General features: G+C 42.1%; 1 protein-coding gene across 2 annotated transcripts in view; it reads left to right on the top strand.

The window, feature by feature from the left end:
• The window catches only part of LOC310700372 (E3 ubiquitin-protein ligase RNF213-like), a 90,252-nt gene that overhangs the window by 31,371 nt on the left and 43,646 nt on the right, over positions 1 to 15,235 (top strand). For both annotated transcript variants that reach the window (XM_083489727.1, XM_083489726.1), the window contains 12 exons: positions 914 to 1,042; positions 2,561 to 2,659; positions 3,937 to 4,059; positions 4,694 to 4,877; positions 5,325 to 5,498; positions 6,626 to 6,784; positions 7,091 to 7,668; positions 9,474 to 9,636; positions 11,416 to 11,633; positions 12,513 to 12,653; positions 13,110 to 13,271; positions 14,029 to 15,163. In XM_083489727.1, coding sequence (XP_083345853.1) covers positions 914 to 1,042; positions 2,561 to 2,659; positions 3,937 to 4,059; positions 4,694 to 4,877; positions 5,325 to 5,498; positions 6,626 to 6,784; positions 7,091 to 7,668; positions 9,474 to 9,636; positions 11,416 to 11,633; positions 12,513 to 12,653; positions 13,110 to 13,271; positions 14,029 to 15,163 — 3,265 coding nt within the window. The remainder of the gene's footprint in view (positions 1 to 913; positions 1,043 to 2,560; positions 2,660 to 3,936; positions 4,060 to 4,693; positions 4,878 to 5,324; positions 5,499 to 6,625; positions 6,785 to 7,090; positions 7,669 to 9,473; positions 9,637 to 11,415; positions 11,634 to 12,512; positions 12,654 to 13,109; positions 13,272 to 14,028; positions 15,164 to 15,235) is intronic.

Below are 15,235 nucleotides of genomic sequence, written 5' to 3'. Positions count from 1 at the left end.
AAACATCTGCTTAAATTGCATTGGCTAAAGAAGATTCTCTTTACTCTGATATCTTGCAACTTCTAAATGTATTTGTATTAACAGTTCTAAAATCTAGTTTAGAATAGATCCTTAAAAAAATTTTTTTTTAATTACTGGCAGGTAAAGGTGTTTTGTGGGACGCGGGTGGCACTGTGGTCTAAACCACTGAGCCTAGGGCTTGCTGATTGGAAGGTCAGCGGTTCGAATCCCCGCGATGGGGTGAGCTCCCGTTGCTCGGTCCCTGCTCCTGCCAACCTAGCAGTTCGAAAGCACGTCAAAGTGCAAGTAGATAAATAGGTACTGCTCCGGCGGGAAGGTAAACGGTGTTTCTGTGCACTGCTCTGGTTTCACCAGAAGCGACTTAGTCATGCTGGCCACATGACCCAGAATAACTGTCTGCAGACAAACATCGGCTCCCTCGGCCAGTAAAGCGAGATGAGTGCCGCAACCCCAGAGTTGTTCGTGACTGGAATTAACTGTCAGGGGTCCTTTACCTTTTTTAAGAAAGGTGCTTAATTCTAACCAAAATCTGGAATGGATATTTGTATATGTGAAATACCACCCAGTGCCCAATAATATGGGGATGCATAAAGTAGAATGAAAAGTTGACGTCCTTCTCCAGTATCGGTACTATCTCTCACTATTTAGGTTGTGTATTGCATTCTTTTTTTAATATATAGAATATTCTGTATTTCTTAACCTCTTTATTATACCAGAATGTGCCTACTGGATTATACTTGAAGGAGGGAGCAGTAAATGCTGGGGTGGGGAGAGAGAGAGAGGAATGGAATTGATAGGAGAACTGTGTGATAAAAACCAAAATGTAAAAATCTCAATAGTGGTAGGTTGCATTTGTATTCAGCAGTTTGTAACTTTCCCTTTTGCAAAATAGGATTCAGAAATATTCCAAAGGCTCTGTGAAGATACCCGGACCTGGTTTCGTCAAGTTTTGACAAAACCTTTGCTAGAAAGTTGTTCATATTCCTCTTCAGTTACATTCACATTTCCAGCAGAACTTGAGGTTTGTATTTTGCAACTACAGCTATCCAAATCTTTGTCAGTACGCAGTGTTTTTTTCCTTTTAACTCAATGAGTTTTTTTTAGCAGCTGCCCTTACTTCCTTCTCATACCTATGTGCTCCTTCTGACATGTTAAGAAATGTCAGAGAGTTTATTGTTTGATAGCTTAAGATCTGTGGTTTCTGTCACACCATAGATACAAGGTTTACCCATCCAAAGTTGGTTCCAGAGAGCCCACCCTAGAGTCACTGTTGCTCAGATGCAAATCATTAAAGCCATGCAGAGAGAGAGAGATAGTGGAGTGCCACTCATTTCCAGACTGGGAATATATCCAAGTTAGTGTGGTGGCTCCTCTACATAGAGCAGGGGACTGCCAAGCTTCTCCTTAGTCCAGCACTTGAACCCAGCAGTTGCATTGAGTTCTAAGAGAGAGATTCTGTACTTCATAGTGACTGAGAACCCAGTGCTTTATTGGTGTGCAAAAATGACCAGTCATAGTTCCTAGCCTAATTATAAAAATGGTGGGAGGAAGAAGAAGAAAAAGAGTTTGGATTTGATATCCCACTTTATCACTACCCGAAGGAGTCTCAAAGCGGCTAACATTCTCCTTTCCCTTCCAACAAACACTTTGTGAGGTGAGTGGGGCTGAGAGACTTCAAAGAAGTGTGACTAGCCCAAGGTCACCCAGCAGTTGCATGTGGAGGAGCGGAGACACGAACACGGTTCACCAGATTACGAGTCCATCGCTCTTAACCACTACAGAAAGTTTGTGTGAGAGAAAGAGAGAGGTGGGATCTTAACGTATTCTCTCTTAGAGGTCACAGACTAGGAGTATATGCTCAGTAGAAGAAAGCATAGAGGAGTAGGCATGTTAGCCAAGGACTGATGTACATGCCTGGTCCCAGCTTTTTAAGAAAGCCTGAGCAGGTTTCCCCCCAGAGGCTTGCCAAACACTGTGGGACAGTTGCTTGCCAGTTTATTTGACAACAGCCCATTACAGTTCCATTTCTGCCAGGTAATCCCAGTTGCAAGTCAGTAAGCATCAAGGAGAGGTGTGGTCCTCCTTTTGCATGTAGTCTTGAAATGGGCCTCTACCAGGTAAGTTGGCAGGTGAAGGAAGGTGAGGCTGGCATCTACAAGTCTGCCACTGCCAGGATCCCATGAGGTAAGTTGGCAGCCCTAGTGGATCCTGTAGAGGCCTCACGAAATATCCCCCTCTTGTCAGATGCTGATGTCGCTGATGGGGATCTGGTCAGTTGTTTTTTGCCACTTTTTAAAAGTTCCTGTGAAGCATGCAACCTGTCTTCTAAAGATGCAGGCATTATCCCTGTCGTCTTCATCATTCCATTTTTTGTATTTCTCACCTACTGGGAAAGGGTAGGGGATTGTCGCATGCTGTTCTTTTCTTCTGCCAAGAAGAAAAGAGGGCCTTGGCCAGGGAGAACCAAGGGCCTATGAATACAACCCCCTTCTGCTCTTAATTTGGGTTAATTTAACTGAATAATAATTTTCTTTCTTAGGCTTGGGATCATTTTTTGAAAATAGACTTTGCCAATACAACTTTCACAGAAGAGTGGAAGAAAACTTTAATCACAGATATGGAAGGCAGAATCAAAAAGGTACTGAGATGAATGGATTATATTGTATCATATGAAATGGAAACTACTACATTCAATCTAAATCAGGGGTGGGAAACCTTTTCCCCATGGCTACTTTTTCAGCAATGAGCAGTGCCAAATATGTGTGGCCAGAGTTGAAAGTGGGCATGGCCAGCCCCACAATATTACACACCACCTTTTCCTGATGGACTCTAGAGCCAGGTAGCCTGTGTAAAATTATGGCATACCAGCCTAGACAGGAAGTGTCTCAATTAAATTGCATGTCAGTTCCTCCTTCTAGGCAGTCTTGTTTCAGGAGATGTCTGCTGTCACTCCGTGTCACTTTCATATTGAGGAAAGATCCTTTTCCTCAACAGAGCTGGGAAGCTTGACCAGCAGGGACAAGCAGAGAGTAACCTAAGTTCAAGTTACAATCCCTTGCCGATCCTCATCTTTTGCTGATCCCCATCTTTTTTTGGGGGGGGGGTCAACACCTGGTCTTACAAAGGCAAATGGATAGGGAAAGGCAGTCTTATCAAGCCAACCAGGCCACAGCTCTGGCCCAGATCTCATTAATGAAAGCAGCCTTAGTGAAGAAGAGGCCTCTCCCATTCCTCTCAGTACCCCAGTTCTGCATATCAGGAGACCCCACCTTGGGTCATCAGATCTTCCTGCTCACAGAGACACTCCAGGCCCTTTACTCCCTTCCCCTCTGAACCACTGATGCCAAATGCAATGTAGGGTAGCGGCAATGCAGTTCCTTATCAGATAATGACTCTGAGCCCAAGCAAGAGCAGCTGCTGTGGAAACAGAATTGTATGTCCCTTGATCTCTTTAGTCCCTGTCTCAGCTGAACTTACGTTCCACTCCTGGAGCAGCTACCTCTTAAAGTGCAACTATTCCTCCCATCCACCAAGATGACACAAAAATCTGTTTTGTCATTACTTAAAAAGTCTCACCTTTTTGCAATGGACAGTGCCACTTATCAGTAACAAAAATCCTCCAGTTATGCTAATCCACAGTACAGTACAGACTGGAGGATCATCAGGAAGTTTTTAAAGTTTGATGTTTTATTATGTTTTTATGTGTTGGAAGCTGCCCAGAGTGGCTGCGGCAACCCAGCCAGATGCGCAGGGTTTAAATAATAAAATTATCATTAGTTACTATTACTAGAAAAATATATTTGCTTTGTTTTATTGTCCTAAATTACTTTACCTCCATGTTTTCCTTATCTGATAATCTTAAATAACTGGAACCAGGTAGAATGTTTTGTTTTTCTTTTTGCTCTTCCCTGATAGGAATCTGCTGTTAAACAGATTAAAGCCTACTGCTGTTGCCATGAGGAAATGGAACAATTTGACCCTATGATTAGCAAAGCTTTCGAAAACTGTGCCATAGACGCTATAAAATTAGCATACCAGGTACTATATCTAAAATCTTCTGAATCCTACACTTATTTTCCAAGTACTGTTACTTTGTTGAGATTATGCTACATGTGCCTGACTGTGGGAGTAAGCAATAATGGGTTTGTGATTCAATGCCACAGGTAAATCCAGCTTGACTTCCTGGATTGCCAATCAAGGCAGGCTGACAAATCATGTAACTGGGAGCCATTTTTGTGTGGATAATCCCTGCTCAGTGACAATCCTAGGATTACAAAGTCATTCCTCAACTGTATTTTTGTCTCATCAAATTTAAATCGATTTCTGTTGCCATATAATTTACCCTTTGGGAAAGGACAGCAAATTATTTGGCAAATCTCACAATGAGCAGATCTGTGAAAGCAAGTTCCTTTTGGAATCTGTTGGATTGGGCTGCATTATGAATAGTAAAGTTTTTAGAATGATGTAGCAAATTTGTGAAAATAAAATGACAGACTCATCGCTATCTAATGCTGCCAGGTCTGGCCTGCCCGTGAGGCAGTTGCCTTAGCGACAGGCTCTGGATACCTGGAGAAGGTGTTTGCCTTCTCCAGGTATCCAGAACGTTTGCATTGCCTCTAGCGGCAAAACATCCAGGGCCCTGAACCCTCTACATATTTTGCGTCCTATGTAGGAACAGACTAATCTCCTTGAACTGATATCTCATTACAATTTGAGCAAGCTGGGTAAACTTGTATCTGCTGCCATCATAAAATCATGGCCAACTGATGTAACAGGGAAGCCTATAAGAGATTTGGAAGGCGTGCTGAATCATCTGCTTGTTTGGCCAGACATCAAGCATCTTTTCATCTTCAATGGTAAGTGCAGCTATCATTTAATGGGTAAAGTTCTGGGAGCAGGTGGGAAATATCTTATTATTGAAAGGAGCACAGAGGGTTATTTAATATCAAAACAGAGTTGGATAGGAGGAGAATTAGTATTGGACATTGTAGAAAGGAAAAGTCAGTTAAGGTTTAGTAACTGGTAGAGGATTTATGCTGAAACACAAATATTGTGCGTATTGGAAGAGTATGATGTTGCAGGCTATTGCAATTCTTTTATATTTTATTTCTTCTGATGAATAATGGGTCACCGTTGTTGTAAGGAGGGCAGCAAACTTTCAAACTATGTGTGTAGAACAGAGAGAAGTAAGGAAACCTAAAGGGGTCACCTTGCTTCCAGCTGACATGGGGGATGGAAGTTATTTTAGCACCTAAGGACAAAGGTTGTTTGCTTGTTTTTAAAATACCTGACTGATCTAACAGGTGTGGTTGGAAACATTCTGGACCAACTTACTGAAGAAGCCCAAGAGCTAATGGCCAGCGCTGACTCTATATATACAAAGGTTTCTGATGAACTCATGACAGGCCATATCCTAGTTAAACATTTAGAGCTGGTTTTAAAGCACAAGAAGCAGTTTCTGTCCATTTGGGAATTCAGTAAGTGTGTTTATCTGTATATATAAATGGAAAGATGTGTAAAATGTAGGACTGAAGTACAGTTAAGAAATGCTAATAAATGTTACTCAATTAAAGCATATCCATTTAATGTCAATTTGAATTTGCATATCGTTTTAAAACTGCAGTTCTGAAGCAAATATAGTGGCTTTGTGTTTAGTTGACACATGTATTGTAGCTGTCATTTGCCAAATTCACATTTTGTAGTAAGCCAAACTATTGCTCACCAGGACCATGTGAATTTGTGAATTAGGAGTTTGCAGCTTGGTCTATTTTACTCCCATTCCATGCTGAGCTAAGCTAAGGTTTGGTTTAGTGTATTGCCTGAGCCCAGGATTATGGTTAAGCTCCTCCTCATTACAGACTGTAGCCAGTGTTCGTTCCATTCTCCAGTAGCCCACACATTTGCAGAGTCCCAGTAAGTCATGGCTTAGCATGACATGCAAACTAGGTTCACATACAATTAGCATGCCTATTGTGTGTGAAAGATGGGAGAATATTTCTTCTAAGATAGTGATTGCTATTTGTAGTCTTTTATAAGGTTGGGGTGGGATTCAGCTAATGAGCCCTACCAGTGGAAGCCTTCTCAAGGACTTCCCCTAGCACAGTGGACCTTTTTTCACATGTTCCTCCCCCTGTGTCTCACTTGTCCACTCCCCCCCCCCAAATAATTGGCTCAGCGGGTTGGGAGAACCCTTGGAACAGCATGCAAAGAAAGGAGAGGGGATATTGCTCCATCAGACAAGCAGAAATGCTTACACTGACAGAGCAATCTGCTTACCACTGTGTTGTGTTACTCCTGCTGTATTAAAGATATTCCTTCTTAAAAATGAGTGCACCCTTTGGTTGATCTTTGTTTTTATCCAATCGTGGGATAGGAGACAAGGGAAGCACTTAAGCCTGAAGCTTCACTTGGGCTCGGGGTGGCTTGTGCATGTAATGCTAAATCACCGTTTAGTGGTATTTGCACACCAGCTGTTGAGAAGCAGAGTTCTGGAATGCCCTTGTTCTTTAAGAGCTTATTTGGGAGATAGTGAGTCCAAGTTTTGTAAAAGGAAAGAAAATAGGGATTTTGTGCAAGTGATTGTAATTGGCAATTTTCATTTCAGGGCCCAAGGATATTTCGCTGTTTGATGAAAAAGAGCACAGATCAAAACTAGAAGGAATACTTGGCTTGAGGCTGCAAGAACTACTGTATGTCAAGAGGGAGAAAAACTGTTTGGAATCCCTCTTGAACATGTGCAGGAAAGTGCAAGAGTATATAAAAGGTATTTTTAAAGTGGGAGGGTAATTTTAAAACTCTGGCTCTGTTAGTTTTCCTTTGCAAAGATTGTTAAAGATTGGGAGTGGAAATAAACCGTGGAATGAGAATGTCCCAGAACTCTCCAACATCAGAAAAGCAGATTGATCCAAGTAGAAAAATTGGGTAGAAATTGCAAATTATTGTTCATTTTTTAAACAAAGGTCACAGTTTGGTGTTTGATGCTGCAATGTGAACCATTGTACAGCAAAGATAAGACCCACTGAAGTTTTTTTTGTGTGTGTCCAAATTCTGATTTTCTCTTTACTTTCAGTGGAAATTTCTGAAATAGAGCAGAAGCACAGTGAAAACCTGGCCTCAAAAGCACTGGACGATGTTGTGAATGTGAGAGACATTTCCCAGAGTGCTGATAAAATTGAGACATATTACCACCTGAGTCCAGCCCTGAAGAAGATAGCGGAAATTGTGAATAACTTTAAAGAGAGTGACGTCTTCCAGTACTGCTGGGAGTGGGCAGCCAAAAAACTTGTCGTTGACGAAGACATTCCTGCTCTGGATCTTGATGAAGTGCCTCTCTCCCTTTTTGATCCTTGTTACAGTGAATTCTTGAGGCTGTATAACAGTCTAAAATCTGGGGAGCTCATGTTTTCTGAAGTAGACATGCTCTTCAGAGATTTTACTAACCGTTACGAGGATCTGAAAAAGGATTTTCAGGTTATGTGCAATCTACAGCGTCAGGATGGTGGAGAATGGATAGATGAGCGGATTCAACAAATCCAGCAATATCATGAATTGCATTTGGCCATGGACTCTGCTAAGGTTATTGACAAGGTCAGGGAAGGTTTGAATCTCTCTGGTGACTTCAGAGTCCTGCAACAGTTACTTAACTTCGTAAGTATATTTCTTTGAAACCACAGTTCGAGAGCTTATCCAGTAGCTTCATTCTGTTCAAAAGCCGACAGAGTGCACTTTTCATTTGGGTCTATACGTTATCACAGGAACACCAAATGTGGATTACATATAGAGTTGTTTAGTACTTTGGCTTTTTGGATCTCTTTAATTTCTTTAGCATGGTTTTTCTGCACTGAAGACAAGAGATGGGTTTTTTTTGTAATTACACCCCATTTGTGAATTGCTTCCCTAAGGATGTCCAGCCATTAGCCCCCCCCCCAATTCCTAGCTACTTAATACTGTCAGGCATTTGGTTTGTAGAATTTTATAATCATATTAAAGAGGCAATTGTATGGGTTGGATTCAGGGTAGGTGCTTGCAAGACAGAACAATCCTCTCTCCTCCTACTGTGTACTGTATAAAATGCAGGGGCACACAGGAAGAGGAGAGGGGGAAGTCCTTTTGCATTGGTGGAACTTTTTCTGGCTTCCTCTAGCATGCCAACTTAGTTGAATCTAACCCTATACTACGTTTCTATTCCGTACTGCAGAACCATCTACACGCAGTATGCAATTTAGAGGGTATGCAATTTGGAGGGTATGCAAGACACATATAACTTATGGCTCAATTTGCCATGTGGATATTGTGTAACTGGAGAAAGCAAAACAAAAAAATAACAAACTTTTAAGGACATTTTGACGGGCAGAAAAATAATTTCTATGCTACTAAATAGTCTATGTATGCTACTCAATATAGTTTTTGGGAGTTAGGTGTGTCCTGATGAGTATTCATCCATGTGGTATCTACTGAGTAGTGGATCAAGATGTGTAGCAACCAGTGCAATAAGGATATCAAAGGGCATATACAACTAGCTACTTACCTCATGGTAACAGTTTGCAAATTTAACTGCATGTGCTGTTCATTTGCCATATCTAGTCAAGTTTAGCTCACTTGCATCCCCACAAAGAGTCAGAAGTAGTAAGGATGTGGTGATATTTAAATCATAGCCATTGTGGGCAGATTGGGAGGAAGGGGTTGAATTTAAATCTAGCGGAATAAAAGATGTGCCTAGGTGCTACAGGCTTTCATCTTACCTACATGGCTTTCACAAACTCTGCATTAGAGTTTCAGGAGGCTACTATGTCATAAGGCCACTTGCCATCTACTCTAAACTCTGAGCAGCATCTCCAAAATGTTTCATCATGGGATGGCACGTTACCATCGTTTTTCCCCCCTTGTAAAGACAAGGGGATTCCAGTTCCTGGGAGATTTTCCTTTCACTTCGTATAGAATCTGTTGTAGTTGCAACAAGCAACAAATGTCTCTCTATAAAGCAGCCTAACTCATTGTTTTCCGAAAGGGAAAAATATAAATAAATGTTCCCCTGCTGCATGGATGCCATGGTAATATCTGGTTCAATTTCTGATGTAGATATTGTGCTTCCACTGGTTTGGACAGCTAAACATGGCTTCTGTCTGATTTTATGATTTAATTCATTTTCCTTTCTACCCCCCCCCCAAATGCCTTCACAAACAAACAAAAGCCTTAGTTGCGGTCAGTGGGGCAGCAGCGGTAGGGTGATCCTGATCCTTTGCCATTGGAACACTGAGTGCAGCTGCAGGTCCTGAGAGGGGCGAGGTGTGGGGAGCCATTGCAGTGTTCCTAGAAGGAATCATGTCTGAAACAATCCATGATGCCTCCTCTTGAAACCCAGCACCATGGGGCTGAAAAATGGGAGATGGAAATCAAGGGAAAGGTTTTGCACATCCTTAATGTGCAGTACAATCCTATTATTCCCTTTTCAGGTACAGAAATTCCAGTTTCAGGAAGAGAAGCTCTCCTCCATGAGTATTGAATTGATGCGTGTAAAAAAATCGCTGCAAGACATAACTGAACCACGCCGTAGGTGCCTTGAGGAGCTGGCACTCAGGAGGGATTTTGTCAGCTGGGTCAAAGAATCCCTGGAAGGTAGATCAGATGTGCACCTGACATTCTTGTTTCTTAGTTTTAAAAGGCTAAAAAGTTACTGGGACATATGATGTACACGTGTACACTGTTATATTATGTACAGTGGTGCCTCTGGTTACGTACTTAATTCATTCCGGGGGTCCGTTTTTAACCTGAAACTGTTCTTAAACTGAAGCACCACTTTAGCTAATGGGGCCTCCCGCTGCTGCCACACCGCCGGAGCACGATTTCTGTTCTCATCCTGAAGCAAAGTTCTTAACCCGAGGCACTATTTCTGGGTTAGCGGAGTCCTGAAGCGTATGTAACCCGAGGTACCACTGTATAGGTGTATTACATGATGTATTTCCTCATTTTGTTTTCTGTACAAGCTGGCACCTGCAAGATGTCTCAGTGCAGGAGGGACCCCAAAATGGGGTGTTGTCTTGTCCGTTTCTCAGCCACCAACTCCTTTCTCATTCTCTTGTCTCATGCTTACTGTTTTTCTCCCTTAAATTTGTTATTTCCTTACACATTGAGGAACACATAGCTCTACACTCAAGACACATATGCATATGCACACAAACTTAAATGTGGGTAGGGCATAGGAAGGAGGATCTCTTTCCACTTCATGTCTCCATCATATTTTTATTTGTACAGGCAGCCTTATCTTTAAATGAGACATGCACAAGGTTGAGAGAAGCAATCATTTCAGTAAGAAAAATTACTGAACTAACAGCACTTTCTATAGCAAATTATTTTTGTAGTTTTTACTTGGACAGAGTGGTTTTAAGAATGGATCCATCATATATTTCCAAAGTGAATTATTTTTTGCATAGGTAACAACTTTTTTTGTCCTTCTCCCTCACATCCGTTGGAAAAAGCATGGCTTTCCTTGGACGTATGGAGAGCACTGAAAATGCATGTCTGTGTTACAGGTTTTGTTCTGTTAATGAACTCCTTATTTTATTATTTTTCATCCTAACACACTAGGGAAGAAGGTGCCCAGTTCCACTTTAGCAAGGTTGATGTATTATGCTAGCTTATGAGCCCCTCAAAATTCCTGTTTGAAAAATCACATTTCAGTGCATTCAGGGTGGTTGTGACTATGGCAGCTTTCTCAGCAAATGTACCTCTTAATGAGGTGTGTGGGGAAGCTGCATGGGCAACTTCAGCAATGTTTATGAGGCATCATAAGATTGGTAAATATGCTTTTCATGAGGTGGCTTTTGGGAGGCAAATCCTCCAGCAGGTTTGTTAAGGGGAAGTCATAGAATAGAGAGCCCACCCAATTGAGATCTTACCTTTATTCAATCCAACCATGCCACCTTTGGAAGGAACAATTGTTCTCCTCTGAAGGGTGCATCTCAGAAGTGTTGAACACATGGCATGGGCCCAACCTACGATCTAGCTTCCTTATATAGGTTCAGAGAGTGCATCAAGGTTTTCCCTGTAGGTCGCCATGAAGCAGACTAATGTTTGAGGGGCATGGCCAATGGACAAAGAGCAAGATGCATTTCCTGTTTTTAATTTGAGAGGGCAGCATAGCCCACAATGTCATTTTTTCAGAACCTCTGAGAAACACCTTTCAGATTATCACAATAGCTCTTTTGCCTCCTTGTGGTTTACTCCACTTCACAACTTCACATAAAAAGCAAAGGAAGCAAACGTAAGTAATGCAGGCTTTGTGTCAAGCACTGAATAAAGATGTAGGTCCTAGTAGAAAGACATGGAGTACTTCCAGGGGCGGAACTTACAGACAGTAAACTTTGGGGTGTCTTTCACTTTGTTTATTTGCCTTAGATAAGAATGAGCTGAAGGTATTTGTGGACTTAGCTTCTATCTCTGCGGGAGAGAATGACATGGATGTGGATCGTGTGGCTTGTTTCCATGATGCTGTCCTTGGCTACTCCTCCCTGTTGTATGACTTGAAACGGGAATCGGGATTTGGGGAGCTCATGAAGTGCTTGAGGAAACTTTGGAAAGCTCTGGAGAGTGACAACAACCTCCCAAAGAAACTGGTAATTCCTGCAGTTGGACCTTAGTTCATCTGTGTATATCTGCTCTTATTAAGCTGTGTATTTTATAAAGATACTGCATCCAGTGTGAGTTTAAAGGTAAAGGGACCCCTGATCATTAAGTCCAGTCGTAGATGACTCTGGGGTTGTGGCGCTCATCTCACTTCACTGGCCGTGGGAGCCAGTGTTTGTCCGCAGACAGCTTCCGGGTCATGTGGCCAGCATGACTAATCTGCTTCTGGTGAAACCAGAGCAGTGCACGGAAATGCCGTTTACCTTCGCACTGGAACGGTACCTATTTATCTACTTGCACTTTGACGTGCTTTTGAACTGCTAGGTTGGCAGGAACAGGGACCAAGCAACGGGAACTCACCCTGTCGCGGGGATTTGCACCGCCGACTTCTGATCGGCAAGCCCTAGGCTCTGTGGTTTAGACCACAGCGCCACCCGTGTCCTGGTGTGAGTTTACTGTAGATATATTGAAGGGTAGAAAATTATTGGTGTGGACATTGAGATTTTGTAGGGATATCCACCTTGTAGCTACTTAAACCTACATTCTGCAGAGTAGTGTGTGCTTTGTATGTGAATATAATTTATGCCTGTGCTCTATTCTACCGCATACACTGCAGTTATGTGCATCATACCAGCTGGTGGGCTCAGTAGCTACTTTTAATTTCATGAAATATCTCTGGGCTTCACAGCACAGAATAGCGGAACAGAAATGTTCCAGATTCAAATAATCATGTCCTTGAGTGAGGGTTGTCATTTAGCAACACACCATGCTCCCTTGTCATCTATGGCTATGCTATTATCAGCATATGATTTGTTCTGGGATAAAATATGGGACTAATTCAGAGTATATCTTCTCCCTAAACCCTACAGCGTGATTCTGCAAGATACTTGGAATGGCTAAAAACAATAAAAGAGAGTCATGGTTCTGTGGAACTGTCATCTATATCACTGGCAACTAAAATCAATAGCAAGGGAATCTACCGAATTAGGGCGCCAGCAGAAGGCCGGAAGGTAAGACCATGCTTGTAGTATATTGTCCCAGTTTTTGTAACCTTTCTCCTCATTTCTCAGTAGCTACTTTTTCTGTATACCACACCCAACAAACAGCCTGCTATAAAGTGAATGATATAACCCTTTCTAAGTGTCTCTTTCAATAAACTGCTTCCTTTATCATTTCCTGCTGCCTCTCTGTTGTAACACCATTAGGTTGGTCAGGGATTTCCTCCCATAGTGTTCATGAGTGTGAACTTGAGAATTCACTATCACAGAGCTATTTTCTGTTGGTGGCATTTGCCACAACTTTTTACTGGCATCTTTCCAAAGACATTGCCCTCATAATTTGGTGCAACCCTCTCAGTATTTAGCACAAACCTATTTACCGCTGACAACTGCTATCTCTACATATAGTAGGGGGGAACCTTGTATGACATCATAAGGAAATAAAGCAATGATTAAATTTATTTCTAGGTTTCTTTGGATACTGTCCTGTGCCTGACTATCTCAGAAAGTCATGGTGGCCAAGAAGAGGAACGGCAGTACTCCCTAGAAGAGCTCCGAGAATTGATGAATAAGCTGATGCTGATGTCAGGCAAGGTAGAACAAGGTGCAGAAGTAGAGAAGTTTTCTGAGGTCAGTTTTCAGGCATAATTTCCTTTTTGTATTTGGAAACTCATATTGTCCTTTGAGGGATGTGTGGTGGGGGACAAGAGTAATGGGGTTCTTCTTCCAGTCATGCTGAATATCTGTGTCCTTTGAGAGATTGTAGAGATTTCAGTAAGTGTTTTCCCCTCTGAGATGTAAAATACAATTTGAAACTTCACAGAAGTTTGCATCACATTGAATTGTGATGATTTGTTGCTGATTAGGAAGTTCCTTTGGGAATTGAATAGCTCCATCATTTGGCTCACTTGACCTTTCTAAATTTCAGTGTTCCTGATAAATTTTAAAACAATTAAAATTTTACACCCTGAATGCCCTTGGACCAGAGCTTGTTGACTGTTTGCCTGTACAGAATGTTGAAGGGAGAAAGGTTGAAGAAAAATTCAGGGAGTAAATGTCTCTCCCCCCCCCCATTATTTTAATACATATTGTGAACCCCTTTGAGCTCTATAAATGAAAAGTGGTGTGTCAGTTTTTAAATCAATAAATGTTAGGAGAACCAGTTTTTGATACCACCTTCATGTATTTTGGTTAACCAGCTTAAAAGTTCAATTTGGCCATAGTTTCTGCTGGTGTAGCTCTGTCTCTAAGCAAATGGAGTTGGCCAACGCTAGTTTAGACATTCTAGTAGTAAGAGTGGCAATGGGTAATGCATATTTCACATTCATTTGTGTTGTGATACTTAGATTCATTGTTCTGTCTTCTGCTGTGTTTCTTCTGCACCCAGGTATTTTCTAGTGTCCAGAGGCTTGCACTGTCTTTCATCGACCTTCATTCTGCTGGAAACATGCTTTTCCGCTCTTGGGTCGCTAGTGTATATTGCTCACCCAACCATGAATTCTGCCTTAGGATGAATTTCAATTTAAATTCTAGTTCTGTCCTTACTGGAAATGGAGATGTCACAGATGTTCTGCCACTCATTTGCCAAAAGATGGAGAGTTTCCTAGAAAAGTGGAACCAGTTTATGTCGGAGAAGCGATCCCAGTACTATTATTTGAATTACTATACGGCAGAACAGTTTGTATACTTGTGCAAGGAGCTTGGCTCAAAGTGCCCCAGTGAGGCTGCCTTAACGATGCTGTCATTTATAAAGCACAACTGCAGCAAGCAAGATATCCAGGAGGTCTCCAGCCAAGTAGTGTCTAAAAAAGCAAAGAGGAATTTTGCTGATTTATTTGGGCCGGTGGCAAGAGGGAAAGAGTTGGCTGTACAACTGGAGTACATCTGGGAGTCGTACATGGGAAATATGGGCTCATTCCTTCCAGACTGCCTGGACATTGAAACCCTTGGCATTTACTTGGCCACCCTGGCAGATCTGGAGAAGAGGAGTGTTATGCGAAAATTGCCACAAGGTCTTCATGCTGGCAGGCCTAACCTCATTCTCTGTCCTCGCTCTGAGGTGTTGGCTTCGGCACTGGCCATCTACATGAACAGTCCAGGGGAGATGCTACCCTCTTACGATGAAGTCCTGCTCTGCACACCACAAACCAGCTATGAACAAGTGGCACTGTTTTTGAGGCGGTGCCTCACTCCAGGCTATAAGGGGGAAAAGATTTACACCTTGCTGTTTGCAGATGAGTTGAGCTATGATGTTGGCTACAGGTCTGAGGAACTTTTCCAGAGTCTTCACTTAAAGCATCAGGATGATTATAGGCTAGTGATTCTCTGCAACTGTGAGAGAGAGCACTGCTATGTCCCTTCTGTCTTCAGTCAGTTCAAAGTTCACATGATCCCTCAGCAGCCCCTGAAGGACATTCAGGGCTACCTTGGGAATCATTACAAAGCAACACAAAGTTCATCGGCTTCTGTCTTCAAGGACCAAATGTGTGTTGGGATTGTAGCTTCTGAAAGAGCTGGAGTAGGTGAGTGAACTAAGTACATCTAGTTTTCCATCTATGTTTCAGAATGCGTAGACTAAAACTTGAGGGTATAAA

This window comes from Podarcis liolepis (assembly GCF_965112155.1).
Source record: "Podarcis liolepis genome assembly, chromosome: 2".
Classification (NCBI taxonomy): Eukaryota; Metazoa; Chordata; class Lepidosauria; order Squamata; family Lacertidae; genus Podarcis; species Podarcis liolepis.
Note: the sequence above shows the minus strand (reverse complement) of the source record. Positions and strands in the feature narration are given on the sequence as shown.